Raw genomic sequence first — 25,647 nt, 5'->3', positions numbered from 1 at the left:
GAGTGAAATTAGTTTTGACCTGATAATTTCCTTTTCTTGAATCCAGCCAGATGCATGTGTTATGCTCCCAGCCAGCAGAAGGAAAAAGAGAACAACTTGATTTCGGACATCTTCCCTATAAGATTCCATGCTGCACTCAGCCTGTCAGTATTCTATGTAACAAGCTATCATAAAAATTGTAAAACAATTCCCTTAGCTTAAAACCAGAGGGCTTCCAGGGAACAAGTAGCCATAAATCAATCAAGACTCAAATGCTGAAAACAAGGAGACAATCCAAAAGCCTTACCTGTAAGGATCCCAAATGAGACCCAAGTATATCAACATGCTCTTCTGATTTCCGTAAAGACACAATATTAAAAAGGCAGAAAATCTCGGCTGAAGGAGGTTTTAGACTGGTCTGGCTGGATTCAAGGAAAGGAAATTATCAGGTAAAAACTAATTTCACCTTCCTCTTCATCTAGCCAGAGCAGTTCAGATGTATGGGGGTAGTACCCAAGCTAGCATTCATCTGGGCGGGACTTTGCCAACCCCACTTTCAAAATTCCCAAAACAAAAGTGGACTCCTCTATGGCTTGAACATCCAGGCAGTAGGGTTTAGCAAAAGAATGCAACAAGCATCAGGTCGCCACCTTGCAAATATCCAATGATGATACCAAGTGAAGTTGCACTAAAAAGCAGCTTGAAGAAATCAACTTTGCAGACATCAATTTGTGGACATTATCGTCCAGTTGCTAACATTCCTCTTTTATCAAAAGTGATTGAGAAAGTGGTGGTTCAGCAGCTTTCGGATTATTTAGACAAAATGAATGGTTTGGATCAGTGTCAATCTGGGTTTAGCAGGGGATATAGCACGGAGACAGTGTTAGTAGTAGGAAATGATGAAGTATGAAGAGCTAGGGAAAAAAGAGAATCAGTATTGCTGATCTTGCTGGACCATAGTATTTGATCTAGTGGATCATAATATTTTATTGAACCACTGCAAGCAGATGGGAATGAGTGGGAAGGTAATGCAATGGCATCATTGTTGAGTGATAGGATTTCAGCTGTTATGGTACGAGATAAGCTTTCTGATAAGCTTTTTGAAATGAAACATGGAGTACCATGGGGTCCGCTTTGTCCTCCCTGTTTAATTTGTTTTTAAGGTCATTGAGGGCTCTGATTCACTCTTTGGGATTTAAAGGATTTTTGTATGCAGATGGCATTCAATTGGTGGTCCCATTGGAGAAAGATCAATCAATTGTAGTATGGGAGGTTAATGAAGGACTGCAGAAAATTTCAGATTTGTTATTAAATAATGGGTTGTTATTGAATGCATCTGAAACTGAGGTGTTGTTAGTTAAAGCGAGAGAAGCCCCTTGTGACCCAGTAATGATCAAATTTGATAGGAATGAATTTGGAACAGTGGAGAAAGTAAGGGATTTAGTAATTCTGCTAGATTCTGATTTTAGTCTGGATGCACATATTACAGAAATGGTACAGAGGGCATTTTTTAATTTGCGCCAAGAACGCAATTTATAACCTCTGTTGAGTAGACCTACTTTTCGTAAAGTTCTTCAGGCTTACTTTACATCTATATTGGATTATTGTGATGCTGTCTTAGTGGGTCTACCAGACAGGTCCTATTCATTGATTGCAGAATAGGGCAGCACATTTGATTTTTGATTGCTCAAAGAGGGTGAGTGCAGTGCCACTGCTATATCAGTTACACTGCCTGCCGGTGAGAATGTGGCTGAAATTTAAAGTGATGCTGTTTATTTTCAAGTTGGTAAGGGGAAAGGAGGCAGGATACCTGCAGCAAATGTTGAAACCTTATGTACTATCATGAAGGCTTAGGTCAAAAAATGAAAATTTCCTGCAAATTGCAGCTTGGAGAAAAGGATTTAAGATGAAAAGCCGTAAGAGAATGTTTTTAGTGATGGTGGCAGAACTTTGGAATTCAGCTCCGTGGGAGGTTAGGTTGGAGGAAGATTATCTGTTATTTAGAAAAAAGTGAAAACATGGCTTTCAGGCAGTAAATAATCTTTAGGTGATAGTTGGGAAAGGAGTAGTACAGAAGACTCTAAGAGGCAGTATGAAGATAGGATGAGGCAGAGGCATCCAGCCCCATGGGTAATGAGGGAGGCCATACACCCTGCTAGGACCCTCATGCACATAATCAAAATCACTGTGGGCTGCTTAAAAGCTAAACATCAAACCAGCTCTTGTGTAACTCGTTTTCTCACCAGAAGATTTTCTACTTTCCAACCGTATCATGACAACATCTCTATGTGTAGAGATCCCAGAGTGAAATTTAAAAGAGACTAGTAATCTAGGCCACCCAATCAGAACCTATCATACTGGCATTCTTACATTTGGTAAGCAGATGCATCACTTGGTCTCTCACAGAATAGATGTATTTCAAGTCAAATGTAAACTGTGAAATTACTCAGTCCTGACAATGTCTCACTGCTCCATAGATATTATAAAACATTGTACCATTCAACTTTGGCTTTTAAGACTTTCAGATCAGCTGACTGTAAAATGAATGGTACAAAGCTTTAGAATATCTATGGAGCAGAGAGATGACATTGTCAGGACTAAATAATTTTATAGTTTATATTTGGCAGGCAGATGTTGTCGTGATACAGTTGGAAAGTAGAAATGCTGCCAGTGAGAATAGGTTTGAAGTTAGCTTTTAAGCAAACCAGAGTGATTTTGATTATGTAATATGTGTGTGTTTAATTTCAAATAAGTCATTCTTTATGATGAAGTGGGTTGGGCCCCATGGTCCTCTAAGAGGGAAGAATGCAACATTTCTTCACACTGAGAGGCTGCCAAGACACTTCTCGGTGGGCGATTTGGAGAAGTACCAAATAAATATATTCTTGTCTACTCGTTCTGCTGAGAGCTCAAGTGTCTGAGGGTACTCTGTGTCAAAGGTTTACTTAAACCTCAGCCATGCCTCGATTTGAAATTTCTACAACACTGATACTGGAATCTGGGCAATGTTCCCCTGATCCAGTCAAAGCTCTGTGCCATGTTTTGGCTGGGCTACGGCCATAATCTCTCTGTGTTTTTGCTCCTGTGAGGAGCTTGTTGCTAACAGGGTTGAGGGGTGATGGGAAGTATTTCTTTCCACTACTGTGCTTCATTTGTGGGTCCCCAGTTATGGAAAGTGGGGCTGGAGTGGAAGTAGAGAGGGTATGCAGTGGCCTTATACTATCCACCACTTCCTCAACCCTAATGCTAAAAAGAGGTCTCCAGTAGTTGAACAGATCATGTGAGCTCCACACTCCAGTACCCCATCTCCTAGTGACCTTGGAAAATCAGGGTGTTTTGAGGGATCCGCTCTGCTAGCCTTTTGCTTTACATCAGATCTCACTTATACTGGTATCTGAGGGAAAGATAGCAGGCTATGCCATAATCGGGCCTAGCCCCTTAATAGAACTTCCTCCTCAGAGAATCCAGGGCTAACTTACATAGCGGGGCTATGTCTGAATATTGATTTTTCATTGTCTAACAGCAGTTCAGTGGATTCACACACATGGGTTACATTATCTACTCATGTGCAGCAAAGGAATTTTTCAAGTTAACAACAAACTTTTGAAATCACTGCCAAGTAACTATGAACTGTTGGCAGTGTGCGCCAATCCCCAGTTTTCCTTTTCGCAAAAGCCTAATAACAGAACTGAGTGTGCAACACCGCAAGGGGAGGTAAGTGGGCTAGAGAAAGAACACAATAGGCCACAGAGCTGAAAGAGGTAGCCAAACAGAACACATTTTTCTTACTGGGTCAGACCAAAGGTTCATCAGGCCCAGTGTCCTGTTTCCAATAATGGCCAAGCCAGGTCACAAGTATGTGGCAGGATACCAAAAGGTTGATAGATTCCATGCTTCTTATCCCAGGGATAAGCAGTGGATTTCCCCAAATCCACCTTAATAATGGTTTATGGACTTTTCTTTCAAGAAGTTGTTCAAAACTTTTTTAAAACCAGCTATACTAAGAGCTTTTACTACAACCTCTGACAATGAATTCCAGAGTTTAATTATGCATTGAGTACAAATGTTTTGTTTTATGTATATTTAATTTTATGAATGTTTTTATTTGTGACTTGCCTTGATCACTGAGAAAGCGTGGGTAATAAATCTTTTAAATAAATAAATAAATCTACTTTACCATCAAAGAGGTTCTCTTCCTTGCAGGGCATGTCAGCAAACTATCCTGCACATTTGACAGCAGCCCCATGAGAGTCTACAGGCATCATTCCTATGCAGAGGCTCTTAATGCCATCTCGAAAACATCATAGGTCACTGCATGCCTTACACTTGTCCATTAGGACATCAGATCAGAGTTTGCTTAAGGGAGAAATCTGGATAAATCCTTGACCTTTTGTAGAATGTAATGCAAATATTGGCCCATGTAGAGTTGGTAAAAGTGAGTATAGCATCCTGATAAACCTTTCTACCAATGTGTGTGAGAGTCCTTCCCAGGAGGAACCAAAGAATGAGTCCTGGACTTGGATTTCTTGAGAGCTGATTCAACAACAGATTGATGGGGAAGCTGCTTGTCAAATCCTGGAGTTTTCTGTATATGGCACATAGAGTCTACCTTCCTGTTAACAGAGGTTACAGAGAGGGTGAGGGAGTCTCCCACATTCTCATCTGTTTATCCATGAGGATATCACGGACAAGCACTGCCATGACATCCTTCTGGGGATCAAGAAACTGGAGGATGTCCAACATTTTAGCTCTGGGCTCTTCCTACCTCTTGCTGAAAACATTTTTTTAATAAAGTTGGTGAAGGGGAGGCTTTCTGGTGGTGATTTTCTTCTTTCCTGTAGAAGAGAGCGGTGTGAGGGGGAGACCTGTTGAATTCTCCAGGTCAGCGTAGTCCTCATATTCATATTTATACTCCTCTGAATGCTCAGACTCTGATTCTCACCTTTGGGCTGGAGGGGGTATCTGGTGGCCACACCTGTTTGGTAGGCAACACCCTGGCAGGTCCTCAATCAGCTGGGGGTGGGGGCTTAATCAGAACTACATTTTTTGGAGGGGCCCAAAGTTAACATAGGTGGGCATTGTGGCCAATCCTCTATCCCACCCCCTATTTCATCCTATATGGATCTTCAAGGTACCCTTAATTGCAAAACTAATAGAAAAAACTATACAAAAGCAACTAGCAGAACACCTAGAGAACAACAACATACTATATCCTTCACAACATGGCTTTTGAAAACACTATAGCACAGAGACACTTCTGCTGGCACTGACAGATAATATTATGAGAGGTTTCGATAACGGCAAACATTACATTCTAGTGATGCTCGACCAGTCAGCAGCTTTTGACACTGTAAATCATGTCATACTTTTAAATAGACTAGAAGAAATAGGTCTAAACAACAAAACAAATGGTTTAGATCATATCTCAGTAACAGATATTATCAAGTACAAATTAAAGACGCAACATCAAAAAAAATAAACCTTCAAACAGGTGTACCACAAGGATCCGCCCTTTCTGCCACACTTTTCAACAAATACCTGCTACCACTATGCCACCTGCTAGCTGGTCTAGGAATCCCACACTATATATACGCCGACGATATCCAATTAATCTTACCCATCGACGATACAATTGAGAAAACATTAAACATTGCCAAAATGATATCATCAAACAGCTACTAAACCAAATGGAATTAATAATCAATATAGAGAAGACAGAATTCCTACACTTAGAATGAAAAAATACGGAAATTAAACAAAGCCCATTCACACTCAAAAACAACCAAAAAATATTACTAGTAGAGAAAGTACGGAATCTAGGAGTAATAATTGACACTGAACTAAGCTTAAAACAACACATATCTCTAAAAGTAAAGGAAGGATATGCTAAACTTATGGTTCTCAGAAGACTCAAACCACATCTAACTGCTAACTTTCGATCAGTACTACAAGCGTTGATATTTGCAAGCACTGATTATTGTAATGCACTTCTACTAGGTCTATCATACACCTCACTAAGACCACTGCAAGTTTTGCAAAACACAGCAGCAAGAGTTTTAACCGGCAAAAACAAAAGAGAACATATCATGGAAACACTGGCTGAACTACACTGGCTTCCAATCGAACAAAGAATCCAATACAAAACACTGTCACCATACATAAGTTAATACATAACAAAAATGCAGACTGGTTAAATACAGCCCTTCGAGTACATGTCCCTAACAGAAACCTAAGGTCAGCAAACAAAGTTCTCCTGACCATACCATCAGTCAAAACAGCAAGACTAACACAAGTAAGAGAGAGGGTACTAGGCAGGACCCATACTATGGAACTCCATGCCCCTGGATTTAAGGTTACAAAGAGACAGCAAAACCTTTAGAAAGAGTTTAAAAACCTGGCTTTCCGGAAAGAGAAGGGAGAATAGAAGCCAGGGATGGGCAAAGCATGAACAATTAAACAACCATACACACTGCAGAAATTCACTATGGGGCGGATTTTCAGAGCCCTGCTCGCGTAAATCCGCCCAAAACCGGGCGGATTTACGCGAGCAGGGCCCTGCGCGCCGGGAAGCCTATTTTACATAGGCCTCCCGGCGCGCGCAGAGCCCCGGGACTCGCGTAAGTCCCGGGGTTCTCGGAGGGGGGCGTGTCGGGGGGGCGGGTTCGGTCGTCGCGGCGTTTCGGGGGCGTGTCGGCAGCGTTTTGGGGGCGGGTACGGGGGGCGTGGCTACGGCCCGGGGGCGTGGCCGCGCCCTCCGTACCCGCCCCCAGGTCGCGGCCCGGCGCGCAGGAGGCCCGCTGGCGCGCGGGGATTTACGCCTCCCTCTGGGAGGCGTAAATCCCCCGACAAAGGTAAGGGGGGGGTTTAGACAGGGCCAGGCGGGTGGGTTAGGTAGGGGAAGGGAGGGTAAGGTGAGGGGAGGGCAAAGGAAAGTTCCCTCCGAGGCCGCTCCGATTTCGGAGCGGCCTTGGAGGGAACGGGGGGAGGCAGCGCGGCTCGGCGCGCGCAGGCTATACAAAATCGATAGGCTTGCGCGCGCCGATCCAGGATTTTAGTGGATACGCGCGGCTCCGCGCGTATCTACTAAAATCCAGCGTACTTTTGCTTGAGTCTGATGCGCAAGCAAAAGTAGGCTGATCGCGCTTCTTTTAAAATCTACCCCTAAGTGTGTAGTTTTTAAGATATAGTGCACCATTACTAATGGATAAGTTACATTTGTAAAATTAGTTCTGTAATTAAAACTGAGAAGGAAAGACATGGACATGATTAATCACATTTAACAATGAACATTGATAACAAACTATGTTACTGAACCTTATGGCACCTATGTAAACAGACAAATTGTAGTATCATTACTTTTATGTGCCTTGATGTAAACCGTTGTGACGGTCCCCACCAAACAACGGTATAGAAAAGACTTGAAATAAATAAATAAATAAATAAAATTCTTTTAATTTCTGGCCACACTCTCGTCTCTTCAACTCCCTGCTGTCTTTTGTTTCTCCGTCTCCCGCTTTGGTTAAGGCAGTTACTTTATACAATGGTAAATCTCTCAGGCTGCTGAAAAGCTTTTTACGTAATCATGTTTCCAATATCTAAAGTACTGGAATGTAATCCACCATGAAGTGTATGAAAGGTGGAATATAAATAAAATAATTAATAAATAACCAGTCTAGGCATTTCTGAACTTTCAAGGGGCTGAGAAGAAGGGGGATAATTAACTGCTACACCTTTAAGGGCTGACTTAGATAAGACATGACGCTGCTACAAAGTGTGGGGACCTGAGCCAAAGGTGAGAAGACAGAGAACCCGAAGCCCACCTGTATCTACACCCCTGACTGGGGACACTAGACTCCAATATATTCTGATGCCTCAGGGAAGCTTTTTCTTCCAATACACTGGAAATCAACATTAGGGCAAACTGCACTGATATTGATACCCCTTTGGGCAATGACATCATTGCAAATGCTCCTGGTTCTCTGAGTTTCAAGAATGGGCTGGACATCCATTTTGCATCAATGCCATTGTTCAACATGAGGAGGAATCTAGTGAAGCTCAAGGAATGGTCAAAGGTCTGGCAGCTAAGAATTAATGCTAAAAAATGCAGAGTAATGCATTTAGGATGCAAAAACCCAAGGGAAAGGTACACATTTGGAGGTTTTATTCTTCTAAGCACAAAGGAAGAGTGGGATCTGATGATCTTAAGGTGGTCAAACAGGTGGATAAAGCAATGGTAAAAACCAGAAAGATGCTTGGCTGCACAAAGAGAGGAATGGGCATCAGAAAAAGGAAGGGCTTGTATAAGTCCTTGGTGAAATCTCATGTGGAATATTGAGTACATTTCTGGAGACCACACCTTCAAAAGGATGTAAACAGGATGGAATTGGTCCAGAGGGTGGCTACTAAAATGATCAGTTGTCTTTGTTTTAAAGCATATAGAAATAGATTTAAAGAGTTAAACGTACACCCTGGAGGAAAGGCGAGATAGGGAAGATATGATAGAGACATTCAAATATCTCAAAGGATTTCATGCACAGGAGGTGAGTCTCTTTCAATGGAAAGGAGGCTCTAGAACAAGAGGTCATGAAATGAGATTGAAAGGGAGTAGATTCAGGAGTAATGTTAGGAAATATTTCTTTACAGAATGGGTGGTGAATGCATAGAATAGCTCCTTAGTGGAGGTGGTAGAGACAAAAACAATATCTGAGTTCAAGAAGGCATGGGATAAATACATGAGATCTCTAAGGAAGTGATGGGAATTATAATGCTAAATTAATTGGATGAATGGGCAGATTAACTGGACCATATGGTCTTTTTCTGCCATCACGTTTCTATGTTTCTATGACAAAAGACAAATGGAGGCCAGCTGCCTTCTGATTTTTTCTGTTCAGTTCTTCCTCAAAAATTGCCAATGCTAAAATGGCCTGGAAAGCAGGAAGTGAGATCACATCTTCCTGGGTCATCTGAAGTATATTGGCGGCTGTGACCTAGGCACTTGGAGAATATTATAATTCCACAAATTCTGTCATGAGTGAGTGGCTCTCTTTGCAGGGATGCTTGGAAGGATGTATGGAATTGCCATCTTGTACTTGACATCTTGCTCTTGACATCTTGTACTGCCTGGCACCAATGTCGATGCCTCTTCATCCTTCGCTCATTGCCAATGAAGTGAAATTCTTATTTTCTCTTGGACAGGAATAGCTAGATAATGGCCGATCTTCATGGCTCTGTCAATGCTCAACCTCGATGAAATGTGATGCTTCCTCAATATCGATGCATCGCCAATATCTGGTGCAGTTCCTGGGCCCTTTGATGTCAATGCTTCTGATGCCAATGCAAATGGCTCAAATGTATCTGTCACAAAGAACTTTCTCATGACCTCTAGGTAGGACCAACAGCCTCTGTGAGTCATCTCCTGAGATGTTATGGTCAGCCCCCAGACATAGCACAGATCTATCATGGGAATCCATTACAAACATGGTACGTTCACAATGGGAGCACCTTTCTTGGGACATCAGACAAAAAATGGCTGCTGCAAAATCAAATGATTGATTTTGAACAAAAAACCTGACTGATGCTACTCGATGCAAAATGCAGCCACACAAAAAAAGAAGAAACATGATGAAAAATCTATCTAAGGATCTAAATAGGTTGGTGAGAGGGAACTGAGGGAAAACAAAGCAGTTTTGAGGTGAGTTTACCAATAAAATTACCCAGATAAATTGTAACCTTTAGGCTCCGCAGAAAAAATGAAACTGAAGGTGACCTTGTGGAATGGTCCATATATGCTTAGTACAGCAATCCAAAAGCTCTAGAAGCTCTACAATCATTACACCAACCCAGGCTCCATCAAATGATGTCACCCACCTCAGAGAACTGTTGCTAATCTGGTGAAAGACACTAGGAGGAAAAGAAAAAAGGGGGAAGAGGAAGAAAAGAGATAGAGAAACCCTATTTTGGCTTCCTGTACTGTAAGCTGGCTGGTTGCTAGGGAGCTGACAGGCCAAAGAGGAGGTGTAGACTGGGAATTCTCTTTTCCAGCATAATGGAAATGACAGCAGGTTCAAACACAAAATTCTAGCTTTGTACCTGCATGCGTGAAGTAAAAGAAAAAGCCAAATTCCCATTACTAAAATACCATATTAAACAATATAAAAAGGATTTTTTTTAAATAAATAGTGTTTCCAGTAACAATATGCAATGTATCCTAATCTTCTGGCATGCAATTTTACAGTACCTTTAGCTGATTCGCTATATCTTCCATATCTCTCTTCTCCATTAGCTTGTAAATGGGAACTAGTTCACTCATTCCCTGGAATACTGGCATGATTTTAGATTCATGTTTCAGGTACAGTGTTAAATCCAAAGCTTTGTCAATTGGTAGTTTTCCAATGCTGTTATAAAAAAAGTTACAATTGCTAAGGAATAAATCATTATCATTGCTTTAAACAAATGGAATTACAGTGCAAGCAAAGCTTTTTCTATCATATACATAGAAATTTTTCACAAGATAATATCATTCACAAATGTTCACTATAATATAATATACTAAATTCTAGACAAACTGTTCTCATGAAGCCAGCTTGTATGAAACTTTTTTTTTAGGGGAGAAATACAATTATTGCTCACAAATCAATTTACAGCCCTTACATGTATGAGAGGTACAAATAAATGACGTACAAGTATTTTGGAACAAGTATAATTGATTACCTGTAATTGGTGTCATCTGATGAAGGAAATACAAAGAGTGACAGAGATGGGTTATGTGACTGTCATGTGTAAGCTTAGAGAATTCTTCAAGAGCCTTGCTAGAAAGCATCTGCACATGTGCAGGTGATTATGTGTGGCTGAGTCTGGAGTTTAACAAAACTGGATCAGGAGGAGTAAGAACAACAGAGCATGAAGTGGTTTGAATGGCTTATGTAATGCTGCCACTAGAATACCAATAACAGGTAAGCAATTACTGTGTGCTTTCTAAGATGACAATCAGTTGCAATGGGCCACATGGATGGACTCCCTATGAACTGGCTTCTAATTAAAAAAAAAAAAAAAAAAAAAAAAGGGAAGCTATGAATAATGTCAACGGGCAGGAACATTCAAACATGCTTTTGATGAGAAAAGAATAAACGCTTACCTGTAATGGATGTTCTCTGAAGACAGCAGTGTAACAAGTCACACACATGCAACTGTACTACTCTGTTTCCTGCTTGCATGGAACAGCTTTCTTGGACAGCGCAGTGATTTCCTGTGCACCACCAAGCCTGCAGCCATTCCACTGACAGGTTAAATAAGTTTAGAAGAAAGGTAGAGAGAACAACTCCCCAAGGTGGATTGGTGGCTCCTTGTAATGCTGTCATTACAGAACAATCATTACAGCTAAGCAATTATGTTTTCTCTGATAACAAAGCAATGCAACCAATACACACAATGGACCCCCTAGCTAAGGGTTGCCTTCAAATAAAAAGGGAAAATAGTATCAACAGTTGTCAACAAATGAAGAAGAGAAAACAATTCTTATAGGAAAACACGTTTTGTCTGTTCAATTATTTTAAAAATACTGTTTCTTATTCATTGTATTCAATGAAAATTAATTAGCACCAGGTGCATTCTTTCCTTGTTACAGCCATAATCCTAGCACTAAATCTAGTCCAAAATGATCTGTGTCAGTGGTCCCTTTATCTTTTCCTATGATCCCTTATCTTCCTTAGGTGGAATGTAAGCTGCCTTGGTTGTACTGAAAAAGGTCCTCCTATCCCTTAAGAGTCTCCTCTTCCAAATACCTATAGTCCACTGCTTGATCCTGAATTCTCCAAGCCTCTCCCTTCTCTTCTGGCTTAAATTGTAGTGCGGATGTCCCAGTTTTCTCTTCTCTCCTACCAGCTCTGGATTCCAGTTGGCATGCACTCCTTTTCTCCACAGTTCTTTGAGATGATACAGGGGATCTTTTGATCTGAAGGAGCCAACAGTGAAAAATCCTTCTTCCTCCTACTCCCTTCTCTTGGGCAGGAAGGGTGGACAAAAAGATTCCTTCCAAATAAAAATCACACTTACCACCACAACACAAAATACTGAGTTCCATTCCTATCCATTGGGTATGAGTCAGAAATGCATTTTTCTTGATGCATCAGCACTTGAGGCTCTTTGTCACTAAGAAACACAAAACCTATGACACTGATCGACAGCGTTACACCAACACTCAGCATCAACCCAGCATCTGCAGCGCTGTGCATCAGTGCAGCAGTGTGCAAGTTTGCTGTCATTGGCATAGATGTGCATGACAGTGCAGCGCCAGACACTGGCATAGCATCAGCATTGTCACCTAGGCTCATGCTGCAGCATGCTGTAATGTCTTTATCATGGTGTAAGCCACCATTGATTTGGCTGGTGCCCATGGCACTACTCTGCGAAAGAGCTGAAAGTGCCCATTGCCCATTTCAACCATACCATCAGCAGTCCGTGTCCTATGGCGTCCAATGGACTCAGTGCTCAATGTCACTGGATGGAATATGGTGGCACTCCTGATCAATGGCACCCAATGATGACCTGTGCTGCTCGGTGGCACCCAGCACTGTTCATGTTCAGTGGCACCCGACCACACTTGACCTTGATAGCCCGATGCCACACAAGACGCCTCATGGCAAATGGTGCAAACAGTGCTGATGGCACTTTGTAGTACCTATGGCGTTCAATGTGCCCACAGTGACTGGAGGCTTCCAAGGTGTTTGGTATTGATGGTGCTCGACAGTGTCCCCAGCACTCTACAGCATCCATAGTGCTCATGGGATTCCCATGGTTCTCAACGCTGTTAATGGTGCCCATGGCGCCCAGAGCACTCGACACAGATGATGGTGCCCCTGGAGCTCAATGCCACCCACAATGTCGATGGCACCCATGGTTTTAATAACATTGATGGCACACATAGCATCTATAACGCTCAACAGAGTCGATGGTGTTGATGGTGCCCATGGTGCTCAATGGCATCCAGTGACACTGACTGCACTTTCTGGCAACTGGTGCTGGGTGGAGAGAATGCTGGATGGCATTCAGCACTGCTGGGCACCATGCCCAATGTCAATGACCAACGGTTCTCTGTGCATTGGCAATCAATGTTGGGGCATGGCACAAATGGTGCATCAGCATTGCTGATTACCCATGTTCATGCTCTCCCTCCCCTCCTTAGAGATTGCCCTACTAGACTATGATGGCAGGCAGGAGGGGAGGCTATGTAATCCAGGGCACCATAAGTGAAGATTAATTTGGGCCTGTGGAAACTAGATGGTTCCCAGGAGGGGGGGAGGAGATCAGGTCTCCTTCCCACTGGAATGCTCCTGTTGCTCCTCACCGTCCCACTCAGGACAAGGAGGAGGGTTCAATCCTGGAATCCTTTGCTGTCTGGGCCTCCATCAATGCCTAGCAGTTGGACTAAATTTCATGGAGCTCCTATCTGAATGGGAACTCAGGCAAGTTCCCAGGCTAAGAGACCTAGCCCAACCACACAGAGACCTTGCAGACTGCAGATCCCATGAGACTACAGAAAAAGGCAAAAAACACATGAAGGCTGAGGGAAAGAATAAAATGTATAAGCTCACAGACAGCATTATTTATTAATGTAAAACAAACTTTTGAACAGCTTATTCTGGACACTAGGCCCATGCATCATGCAGCCAACAGAAGTAAAGTATTAAAAAAGAAGAAAACAAAAACTACCTTAAAGTACACGAGGGAGAAAACTCACAGTGCTTTGCAAGAAAAAATAGTTTCTACAGATCCAGACAATGTCACTATTGTAGCTGTGAGAGACAGCAATGAGGCTTCTAGACTCGACGAAAAAAATGAGACTGAAGGGTCCTTCCTGCCTAGGAGGTAGGGAGGTAGCTATAGCTGCACATGCTCAGCAGAACATGCTCAAAACTTCTAGAATCTCTGAAATCAAAATTCGGTGCTGGGTTACGTCCAATGATATCACCCACATGTGAGGACTATCATCCTTCTTGTCGTTGGAGAACAATGGAATATCAAATATCACTCCAGCCCTCTCTTGTTTGGTAGGCTATATAAAGGGGATCACAGGATGCTATGAACGACCCAGACTTCCAATTCTCTCTGTCATCACATCACTCATGCAGATCCTGGGATACTGGGGTTAACTGACAGGGAAGAGATATAGACCTTTGAGGCCCTTAGTGGGGTGTTGGGGGAAGCAAAATACAGTCACCCATTCTTATCCATTTCTCAGTTAATAACCAGTAAATACTCACTGAAGAAGAGTTTTATAGGCTGGAAAGGCACCAAATAACACAGCAGGGAATCAGGTAGGAAAAAAGGTGGTTACTTACCTGTAAAAGGAGTTCTCCGAAGGAAAGCAGGATGTCAGTCCTCACATATGGGTCCGTCATCGGACGGAGCCCAGCAAGGAACCCTGCCTACAGACTTTCAAAAAAAATCTTAAGACATGGCTGTTCAGTCAAGCCTTCCCCAACCAGGGCTAACAATAGACACATAGCATCAGCCACATCTAGATAAGAACATAACTCTCTTGCACTTACTTCTTCCTTGTTGTAATTAGTTCATGAGTTATCTGTCCCTCTCTATGCTCTTCCTTCCCAGTTATATACCCCTGTTTTATTGTAACTTTAAACTTCCACCAGTTAATGTTATGTTATTTCTTTGTTCCTTTTAAACCGATATGATATGATATTTTTTCATGAATGTCGGTATATAAAAATGTTAAATAAATAAATAAATAAGGAACATTGATTTCAAAGATTCTAGAGCTTTCAGCAGAGCCCCTCAATCCATGATATAGCTAAGACATGGGGAAAAAACTCCCAGGGGAGGCAAGAGGGAATCCTGAGGACTACCATCCTGCTGTCCATCGGAGAACACCTGTTATAGGTAAGTAACCTCCTTTTTTTCATGGACAAGCAGGATGGCAGTCCCCACATATGGGTGAATCCCAAGTTACAGGCTGCCCACAAAACAAGAAAAAATGGGCAAAAACCAATGGTGATAAAGGCACTACATGAGTGGTTGACAGAAGAAACCACTCTCTTTCTCTTTTGAGGCAGCTGGACCCATAACGGGCTCTAGGAAGGTAAAGACCTGTAGTATAAACTTTGATAAAACCCCAGTGTGTGGCAATAGTCCCCATCGAAGGCAGGAGTGTGATGTAAACACGTGGTGAGAAGCCCACTTCGCCGCACAAAATCCAACACAGTCAGAGCTTCTGCACTGTGAGCCCTGACATGCCCCACTAAGTCTAAGTCCAAGTCCCTATGGGTATAGGAAAGGGCACAAATTACAAACCAAGACTGCACAGTTTTCTTCAGTGTTGCAAGACAGCCGAATAGACAATCTGGGGCTAAAGAGCCCTCCAGAAAGAAAACTGCAGTTCACCAGCATCTAAAGAGCAAGAACAGATTGTTTACAGATAGCTGTTCCTGATGTTTGACCAACAGGAACAATGGGCATAGACCCTAAGTACTTACTTTGAAGAAGTGGAAAAAAGGCATCAAGGTCTATGGCAGACCCCATCTCCGAATGACTACAAGAAAAAAAACTGACTTCCTAGGTTAGATGGAGTGGTTACAAGGGTGCCGAGGCATGAAAGAGCTACTCACCAATTGGCCAACCAATTGACACATGAAAAGCCAAAGGCATTATCACTGGCAATTTGGTCAAAAGCAGAGAAAGAATCGTATACCTTTTCTTGAAGCCATACATTATGACTACTCTTTTTTGCACCATGGTTTCTACTTTGACATCACAACTGGAAGTGGGAGGACATGAAGAATATAAAGAGGCAGACCACAGGGCTGCAGGGGCAAGGAAACAGCCTCTAAGCTGTAGAAATCGATGTTGGGCGACACACCAACTATAATTCCCTGCTGATCCAGTCAGGAGCTGAAACCAAGGCTGACTCAGCTCCTAGGTCCATCTTCTCAGTAGAAAAGTGGCAATGTAAGATGAGAGAGTCAAACAACACAGTACTAAGCCTAGATTTCAGTCATAGGTAAGAACGAGGAAGAAGCCCGGAATCCACTCTGCTTAGAGATGAAAACAGGAATGCTGCAAGAGCCAGCTCCTGGGGAAAAAAACTGGACTTCTTCAAATACCTGAGAACTCTGAGGGTCCCAAATTAGGTTCAGGTTGACCAACAGAACAGACTGCTAACCTGCCTTGCATAGACTTCAAAACCTATTGCCGAAGATAACTCATCTTCAACCTCATGGGTATATGAGGTGGAAAACAACATCCGCATAGTCAAGGACTGCCTTGCCAGTCAATGAATGCTCCCACTGTCAGGGTTAAGAACATAAGAAAATGCCATACTGGGTCAGACCAAGGGTCCATCAAGCCCAGCATCCTGCTTCCAACAGTGGCCAATCCAGGCCACAAGAACCTGGCAAGTACCCAAAAACTAAGTCTATGAAAGAGAATATGACAACTCCTAAGCAACTGCAATATGAGTGTGGGGGCCTCTTTTGCGAGATCCCCTGCCCCCTGATGCATGCAGCCATGGATAGGGCAGGTTGTCTGAAGGTATACAGGCCATTTGGGATGCAGAGGAGATGGAATCCTCCCCTCAGTGGTCAAAGTACTACCCAAACGCGACCCTAATTGAGAGAAGCAATCACACAGTGAAAACCTGCATGTTGCGCCCAATAGATATTCAAAAAGGCAATCGCCTCATGCCGGAGAAATCCTAATCTTCTGCTGGGGAGCAAATTCCCATGACAGGGAATCCAATGCCAACACTGCAGGGAACTCAAGTCCGGGACAGCTCACCGCATGCAATGAGGCATCTCAGCTGCACAGAAGCACAAAGCGGTAGAGTGCTCCTCCCTCATGGGCTCCCAGATCCAGTGGGATAAAGAGAGTGGCCAAGGAAGAAAAAGACCACTCAGAGGCAAAGGGAGAGTGAAAACAACCCTTTCCCTGAGTAGAAAACAAGGTGCCGAGAGGGAACCTACATACAGGCTGATACAGTACAGTGTGCTCCGGTGGAGCGCACTGTTAACCCGCAATTGGACGCGCGTTTTTGACGCGCTAGCTTTACCCCTTATTCAGTAAGGGGTAATAGCGCGTCGAAAACTCGTGTCCAACCCCCCCCCCGAACTTAATAGAGCCCGCATCATGCAAATGCATGTTGATGGCCCTATTAGGTATTCCCACGCGATATAGTAAGTAAAATGTGCAGCCAAGCCGCACATTTTACTTTAAGAAATTAGCGCCTACCCAAAGGTAGGCGTTAATTTCTGCCAGCGCCGATATTAAGTCGGAGGCCCCAAAAGTTAAAAAAAGTAAAAAATTAAAAAAAAATTTAAAGTGGGCCCATGGCTTGAAAACCGGACGCTCAATTTTGCCGGTGTCCAGTTTCCAAACCCGTGGCTGTCAGCGGGCTCGAGAACTGACACCGGCAAAATTGAGCGTCGGCTGTCAAACCCGCTGACAGCTGCCGCTCCTGTGAAAAAGAGGCGCTAGGGATGCGCTAGTGTCCCTAGCGCCTCTTTTTGCTGCGGACCCTAATTTAAATAAATTAATTTACTGTATCGCGTGCACAGGAGAGTGTCCTGTGCGCTCGCCCACTCTCCCGCGATTTTTACTGTATTGGCCCATAAGTTTGCATTTTGAAAGCCCATAGCCATGCCTCCCATCCCTGAGGGGGATGAAGATCACAACTTTAACTAGCTTGTCCCAATCCCAGAACTCCATACTCTCTGTATAAGAGTGGGAGACAGTGGCCGAACTATGAAGTTCTATTGGCAACATAGCAAGTCGCTGGTGGCTGTATCGTTAGACACAATGGACACCATGCCAATCAGGCATAGAGACTCAAGTGAAAGCAGTCCAACTGACCTCCACTACTATACTCCCCCTCCCCGCCAGCTACTCCTAGGGGATTAGAAAGGAGCTGCTCTGGATAAGTGGTGCAAGTCAGCTCTCCTCGCGTATTTGTGCTCCTAATTGTATTCATTTACATTAACTCGCATACTGTTCTTAGCAAATGTCAGCTTTTCCACACGTACTTCCTTGAATATTGCAATATGCGCGCAAGAAGGAAATTAGCTATTTTATCTTCTAGTCCACTGTATCTGCATCTCATGAAGTCCCTCCTGGATCTTCAGCCTGAACTCTCCCCATGTCACCCAGTCATCTTTTCATTTTCAAGATGTTTACGATCACTTACACCCGATATTGAGCAGAAGTAAATATACGCGAGAAAAAGACTGATGCGCATCACTTTGGCAGGTTTAAAAATAGCAACTTACACGCGTACATGTTGCCCTCTCCCCAGAATATCTCTTCCCACCCCTTTTTCTATGCACAAATTTACTCGCAGCCCCTGTGTTACATGCATATGTTGCGTTTTTTTTATAATACCGTTTTTTTATTTGGTACATTTTAAACTGCAACATCCAAACCTGTTGATCTGTATAGTAAATGCATTAAACATTCATAATTTCCACATAAAACACAAATTTAAAAACATGTGTTTACTTGCGCATGTGCTATTTTACTCGCATCTTGTGCGTGCAGCTTTTTAAAACCTACCTCATATGTTACAAATATTATGTGCATGTACTTTTATTAAAATATGCGCTTCCCTGCATTATAGACAATTGTGTGCACTGAAACACATGCATATACTTTTGGAGCAGAGATATGTACTATTCTATAAACTGTGGCTCCCACCACACAATTTAGAAAATGCTGTTGTAACTTTACACCCAATGACTGCTGAAAATTTAGCTCTCTATGGGCAGATAGAAGCTCCCTGCATCTGCTGCTAGTTTGGGAGGATTGTTGAATCCCTGCATTGACAACATATTTGAAGCCAAACCTTTGTTTGAAATTCCTCTAAAAGTACAAATACAGTGGGGCATAGTTTGCAATAGCTGGAAGATTATCTGTTCAAGTACTTTCCTCAAGTACTATTTTTGTGTAAAATCTGCAATAGTTGTTATACCCAATCTACTGATGTAAGCTGAAATACCTTTTTTCAAGTGCTGTCATCAAAGCTAATAGCAACAAACACAAAGAGTTGAATTGGTAAAAAGGACGCGTTAAATGGAAACCAGCCATAGACACGTGCACACTTTCGAATTTAAACATCATTGCTTTTGCAGCGAGCCGCTGTCAAAAGTGTTTGAAAAAAGTGGCTGATTTAAAACAAGTCCAATAGTCAGTTTTTGCTGATGAATTTTTCTCTAACTGTGACATATGAAAGACTCATGTTTATCTGTGCCAATTTAAGTGGCCCCTAAGCCCCTGAGGTAGCTCGTTGAGCGAAACTCGGCCAGAGTCGGGCAAGATTCAACAAAGTCCTTTTTACCGATTCAACTCTTTGGGGCGGATTTTCAGAGCCCTGCTCGCGTAAATCCGCCCAAAACCGGGCGGATTTACGCGAGCAGGGCCCTGCGCGCCGGGAAGCCTATTTTACATAGGCCTCCTGGCGCGCGCAGAGCCCCGGGACTCGCGTGCGAATAGGCGCGCGAATAGCCTACTTTTGTTTGCGCCTGGAGCGCAAACAAAAGTAGGCTATTCGCGCGCCTTTTAAAATCCGCCCCTTTGTGTTTGTTGCTATCAGCCATCTTGGATCGGCTACCGTTTTGTTTTCTTGGGTCATCAAAGCTAATCCAACTCTGTGGTTAAATACTGGCTACCAATAAAGATACTGTAACCAGTTTTTGAGTGATGTGATATATTGAGCTATATCATGAGAGTCTGTTTATTCGAGTATTTCTAAAGTACAGCATCACATAGAGACTACAGGCTGTACTAATTCGTCAGTTTTACACACCGATGCAAGGTCCAAATCTAGGACTTTCAACTGAAAAGTCATGAACCTTAAGTGGTCCAGGAACCCCCTTGGACACCAGACTACACAGTAGTAACTGTGGGTCGAAAGTAAATTAAATTTGTAAACATACACTTTCCATGCTGCACTTGTATCTTATGCGATTTGATGTTCTAAAGGAAGGCGAAAAAAACCTCACTGTGTTCCAGACCAAAATCACAGATCATGCCTTACCTCACCAGTTGAAATGCACTGTTAATGAGACTAGCTCGATCATTGCTGCTAATTGCTGTATGATTTTCCTTTAAGAGATTTATCAAAGCGTCCCAGCCGTCTCCTTCATAATGCACGATGTAATAACCATTCATCCCCACATTGAACTTTATCCATGCCACATCTTCCTGAAGGACGATAACATCTAAAAACACATATTCAGTGCATCAGTCACTGTCCCTCAATGGCTCCAAGATCCCATGGATAGGACAAGGCAATAACTGTAGAATACAACATCACCAAAGACAGTCATCCAGGCCCCAGAACAAGTGAGGCTTGAAAGATAATTTCAACACAAGAATCATAAAATGTAAAGAATACTTTGACTCCAGTTATAGCTATTTAGGAAATAAGTTTAATTGTTTGACGCCTGGGAGGAAAAGGCAAGGGTTATAGGACAGCAAGAGCCGTAAGCAGTTGGAAAGAAAAGAGTACTTATAAGCATGTGAATGAACTGAGGAAAGGGGACGTTGGGGGGTCAGGGTCGGACACATAGGTTACAGACATGGGAAGAGATGGATAAAGAATGTTCCCCAGAGGAAAGAGCCAAGCATGAAGATATATACGAGGAAGCAAAGGGAAGGAAAGGAAAGGAACAGGGAACAAGGTACAGGGGATGACCTCGGTGCAAGAGGAAGAGAAATGGAGGAGATAAGTATAGAAGGCAATAGCATTATATCATTCTAACCTGTTGTAGTTCTCATAAAGTGCCAACCTGTATTTGACAACTGTGGGAGGATATACAAATCCAACTGTGTTCTAATAATGCAAAATCAGGTGAAGTTGTTATTATGGTTGCTGCCGTCTTGTTATAACCATAATAATTTTGTATGGATAAATCAATTTTGTTTGATTACAATTCATGCAACCTGGTTGGTGAGGGCATCAATACATTAACAATGCCCTCTATTAAACTTAAAGGGCTGGCTGCCAATAAATGCCAGCAATCCACAGTGCTGTTGCAAATTGGTATGCATTGCTGTGGATCCACTGACCTCAATAGATTCTTAGCAGATTCCTTTCAGGAACATATAGGATGCTGTGGGATGCAGCAAATTGCCAGAATCTATTGGCACCCAGCATTATGTCTGCTTGGAAATTTCATGTCATCCATATCTTTTTCACACCATAAAATAAGTGGAGAACAAAACACACCAACGGGAAGTCCAAACAAATATGAGAAGGTGTGTCGAGGCAGGTAAATCATCAACAGGAACAAAGGACCGTGCTAGGCTAAAGGCAGTCTTTTATTAATTCAAATATCATTGTTGCCAGGCAGACATACATTTCTTTCACACATCAGTAAAGCAGGATTTGTTCAAAATTCTTAGTCCCCCCTCCTGCACACTGTGAGGGTCTCCCCAGAGGCTCTCTCTCTACGCCACTCCTCTCCACTCTCCCCAGCCCAGAAATGGCAGAAATGCAATTTCAAAAATTTATCGCACAGCTTAACGCCAGGAAAAAAGGTGTAGTTATTTCTGGTGTTAAAAATGTGCGATACTATGCGTTATGCTATCGCACGGTGTGATATCGCCCCTCATTTTCATTAATCCCACCCAAACTCCTCCCTAATCCCGCCCCTTCCCAAAGTTTGCATTCGCGCCATGCGGCAGCGTTATTACCGCATGTGTTATGGCATTAACGTGTTATTGCGTGCATTAACGCCATAACGCATTTGATGAACGACGCTGTTAGCCAAATATCACATATATCTGGTTATGTTAGCCAGATGACTTTCTACTGACCCGGATATTTTTAAAGGTATCCGGGTAAGTAGTGCTGTTAAAAAGAAAAGCAAATTCAAATTCTGTGGGCCAGCAGCCAAATTCCAATCCCTCTCCCCAGTTAATTCACATTGGCCTTGCTGGTCCTAGCTATTGTAACCCCCAAACCAAGGTACTGTGCTTTTTTTTTTTTTTGAATGGGGGGCACTAAGTGCTCCCACCCCCTCCTTTCCCATTTTGGCATGCTGAAATAAAGCTTTCCTGGTGCCCTCTTCCCACCCACAATCAAAATACCATCTGCCCCCATCCAGACCCCCAGAAACCCAGCTAGGAGTGAGGTAACTACTATGCTGCTTGCCTGGATATTATTTAAAGATATATGGGTAAGTAGAATGTTATCCAGTCACACAAGGATGGATAATTTGAACATAGCCAGTTAGGTTTTTACATTATTCAGCTACATGTAGTTGGATAACTTTAAGCAAATACATTCAGTAGGATGTTTATCCCACTGAACATATCGAGACAAGTTACTTGGTTAACTCTAGCCAGATATTATTTTAATTCAAATTTGAATATCTAGCCAGAATTATTTTAATTCAAAAACAGTTTCAGAACCATCATTGATTGACTCTAAAGAGAAGAGATTCATGAAATTAAACAAACTAAACAACGAGGAACATGACATTTATTTTAGATATTCTCAGTGGGTTAATGGACTGCTGAGGTAAATCAGGAAGCAGAATTCCCTTTGCAGAATTCTAAGCTTCTCCATTGGGTTTTAGTACTAATCACAGCTCTCATGTTGGACTCTTAAATTGCTATATTTTTGTAAAGCATTTTAACAGCCCACAGATTTCTAGTAAGGTACCTCCTGCCCCCACAGCCTTATTAATAATTCAAGTTCAAGTGTTTCAGATCTTTAGTAATAGCAAAGTTTTATTGCCTGACACAAAAAATGCAGGATTTACAATATAAAAATAGAACAGAAAAGTAATCTAAATAACAATTACCTTTTTTAGTTTTCAACAAAAATCTCTGAATGATGGCAGATTTGCTGGTAATAAATGTTAATGGAACATGCCAAATGTTGCTATAACAGAAAAATACATTGTATTATTAATAAGATATTTTGTTGCAGCATTACCATCAGCACGTAAACATGACATCCCCTTTAAGGGGACGATAAGATATACATTTCAATACAATTTTCTGCTATACAATTTATCCAGATAATTTAGAAGAGATATTCAGCAGCACGGCTATGCTGTTGAATATAACTGGATAAGTTCTAGTTAGCCAGATAAATTATATCTGGATAACTTTAGTCTTGCTATTGATCAGGCCTAACTTATTCAAGGTAACTTAACCAGCTAAGGCTGAATATTGGTACTTATCCAGTTAAGATAACCGTAAGTTGCCCCACCTTGATCTTCCCATTACCCGCTCCCAAGATATCCAGCTATCTACTTAGGCAGATAAATACTTATCTGAGAGGTTCATATTTAGCTAGATAAATACTTATCTAACCTAAGTGGTGGCCACTGAACATAGCTGGATATTCAGCATCAGCCACTTATCCAGATTAGTCAGATTTATCTGGCTGGGTAGCGTTTGAATATCTACCCCTGTATGTCTTGGCTATGAAATACATGCTATATTTACAGTGCCTTGTAAAAATCTTCAAACCCTTGTACATTTTTAACATTCTGATCTTTAAAAATTACAAATCAAAATGCATTAAAATAGGAGCTTGTTTCATTGATCTACACAACATACTTTGCACTTTCACCATGAAAGAATTATAGAAATATTCCGAAAGTTATTACTGTAAGAATAAAAAAAAAAATTCTTGACTGCAGAAGTCTTCATACCCATTGTTACAGCAAAACCAAATATTTCCGGTGCAAAAAACTGCCTTAACAAGGCCCAAAATAAGTTAAAAAGAGCCATCTGTGTCCAATCCCAGTAGATGAGTTGATTCAAATACACCTGGATGAAGGATCAAGCTGTTTCTGTTCTTTGATGTGAATTGAAGCATGGGTCAAAACATGCCAAACAAGGCGCTTCCGAAAGAACTCTGAGATAACATTATGGTTTATGGTTTATTGGTTTTCTATACCGCTGCATTGGCGTTAGCCTTCACAGAGGTTTACAATTTAAACAATAATGAGAACTACAATAAATACGTCCAATAAAAGATAACAGCTAAAATTTTAAAAGCACATTAATAAGATATTTAGCTGTTAAGAATAGAAATTCAAATTATTAAAATAATAGAGCTATTCCTCGATATATTATTCAGGGCTAAAAGGTTAAGACAAATTAATAAAAGAAACAACATAAGTATAATATCACAAAAACATAAAATCATTTCTGCCTGTGGCTAAAATCTGAAGCATTCATTTAAACCTGTATCTGGCCATTTGAAGTCTATGTATATATATTTGCAACCTATTGTCCATTTTCCATGTACGTGCATTTAAATAGCCAGGTTTTTAAGTCTGCCTTAAATTTTTTCTTGTCTGTTGTTAATCTCAATTCTGTTGGTAGATTATTCCAAAGTTTGGTTCCTGCTATCGACAGTGCACGCTCTCTCACCTGACTTAGTCTCGCTGATCGTATCATGGGTATTGAGAGCAAGGCCTTATTTGCGGATCTTAAGTTCTTCTGTGGTACATGTAGTTTTAGAGATGTATTCAGCCATTCAGTTCGGTCTCAATAGATCAAATTGTGTATGAGGCAAGCAGCTTTATAATGTATACGATAGCTAATAGGTAACCAGTGAAGAGAAACCAGCACTGGGGTAATATGGTCTAACTTCCTTTTTCCCGTCAGGACTCTAGCTGCCGAGTTCTGTAACACCTGAAGTGGTCTAATAGTCGAAGCAGGTAAGCCAAGAAAAAGAGTATTGCAATAGTCTATATTTGTAAATATGAGAAATTGAAGAACGGTTCTAAAATTTTGATGATCCAGAAGTACTTTTAACCTTCTCAATGTTAACAATTTGCAATAACCATCCCTCAATTTCACAGCAATATGTTTTCTCATATTCAGTTCTGTATCAATAATTACTCCCAAGTCACGGGCGACATATAATGGGGATATAGTGACATTATTTCATAAGATATTTTGTTACAATATTTTTCAAAGATTCAGTGAATAAAACATTGCATTGTTACATGGAAAAGTCAGGAGCTGGAATTTCCACTAAAATGCTTCTTGCTTCACTTTAAGGTGGAGAAGTGTTGGGTGGGTGGGAAGGATTGATTGGGAGGGGATCTGCTGGTTATAGTTGCTCCCTAATGGCATACTTTGAGGGGTGGGATGGGTTTAAATTGTAAAAATGACATGTTAATTTACCTGGATTATATTGTATTGTTTGTGGAACACTATATCTTGATTGCATTTTGTATTGTGGCTTTCTTCAATAAATAGTTTTTTTTATTAAGGTGGAGAAGGAGGCTATGGGTGGTGGACAATGCAGCTTAGTAGTTATAAAGAAAAAGGCATAATGAGGTTTCTTACCTGTAACAGGTGTTCTCCGATAGACAGCAGGATGTCAGTCCTTACATATGGGTAACATCATCTGATGGAGCTCAGCATGGAACTTCAATTTCAAAGATTCGAGAGCTTTCAGCATGCTCTACTGAGCATGTGCAGCTGTAGATAGCTCCCTGACTCCCAGGCAGAGCCCCTCAATGCATGATAAAATTAAGACAAGAAGAAACCAACTCCCAGGGGAAGTGGAAGGGAATCCTGAGGACTGACATCCTGCTGCTTTTAATGATGCACAATTGTCAAATCTTTTCCATTGGAAAGAAATCAATAGAAATAGGGGTCATGAAATGAAACTCTAGGGAGGACAAC

At 41.8% G+C, this 25,647-nt stretch overlaps 1 protein-coding gene across 4 annotated transcripts in view; it reads right to left on the bottom strand.

Annotated features, from left to right (window-relative positions):
• Positions 1–25,647, bottom strand: part of ERAP1 (endoplasmic reticulum aminopeptidase 1) — a 135,298-nt gene that overhangs the window by 36,533 nt on the left and 73,118 nt on the right. For all 4 annotated transcript variants that reach the window (XR_003852155.1, XM_029572898.1, XM_029572888.1 and 1 more), the window contains exons 12-14: positions 22,791–22,870; positions 20,015–20,198; positions 10,217–10,373 (exon numbers count right to left, since the gene is read on the bottom strand). Coding sequence is in view for 3 of the 4 variants with exons in the window: in XM_029572898.1 (XP_029428758.1) it covers positions 10,217–10,373; positions 20,015–20,198; positions 22,791–22,870 (421 nt within the window). In the remaining variant the exon portion in view is untranslated. The remainder of the gene's footprint in view (positions 1–10,216; positions 10,374–20,014; positions 20,199–22,790; positions 22,871–25,647) is intronic.

The sequence above is a fragment of the Rhinatrema bivittatum genome, chromosome 1 (assembly GCF_901001135.1).
Source record: "Rhinatrema bivittatum chromosome 1, aRhiBiv1.1, whole genome shotgun sequence".
NCBI lineage: Eukaryota > Metazoa > Chordata > Amphibia > Gymnophiona > Rhinatrematidae > Rhinatrema > Rhinatrema bivittatum.
The sequence above is the reverse complement of the archived record's forward strand: the minus strand, read 5'-3'. Positions and strand labels throughout refer to the sequence as shown.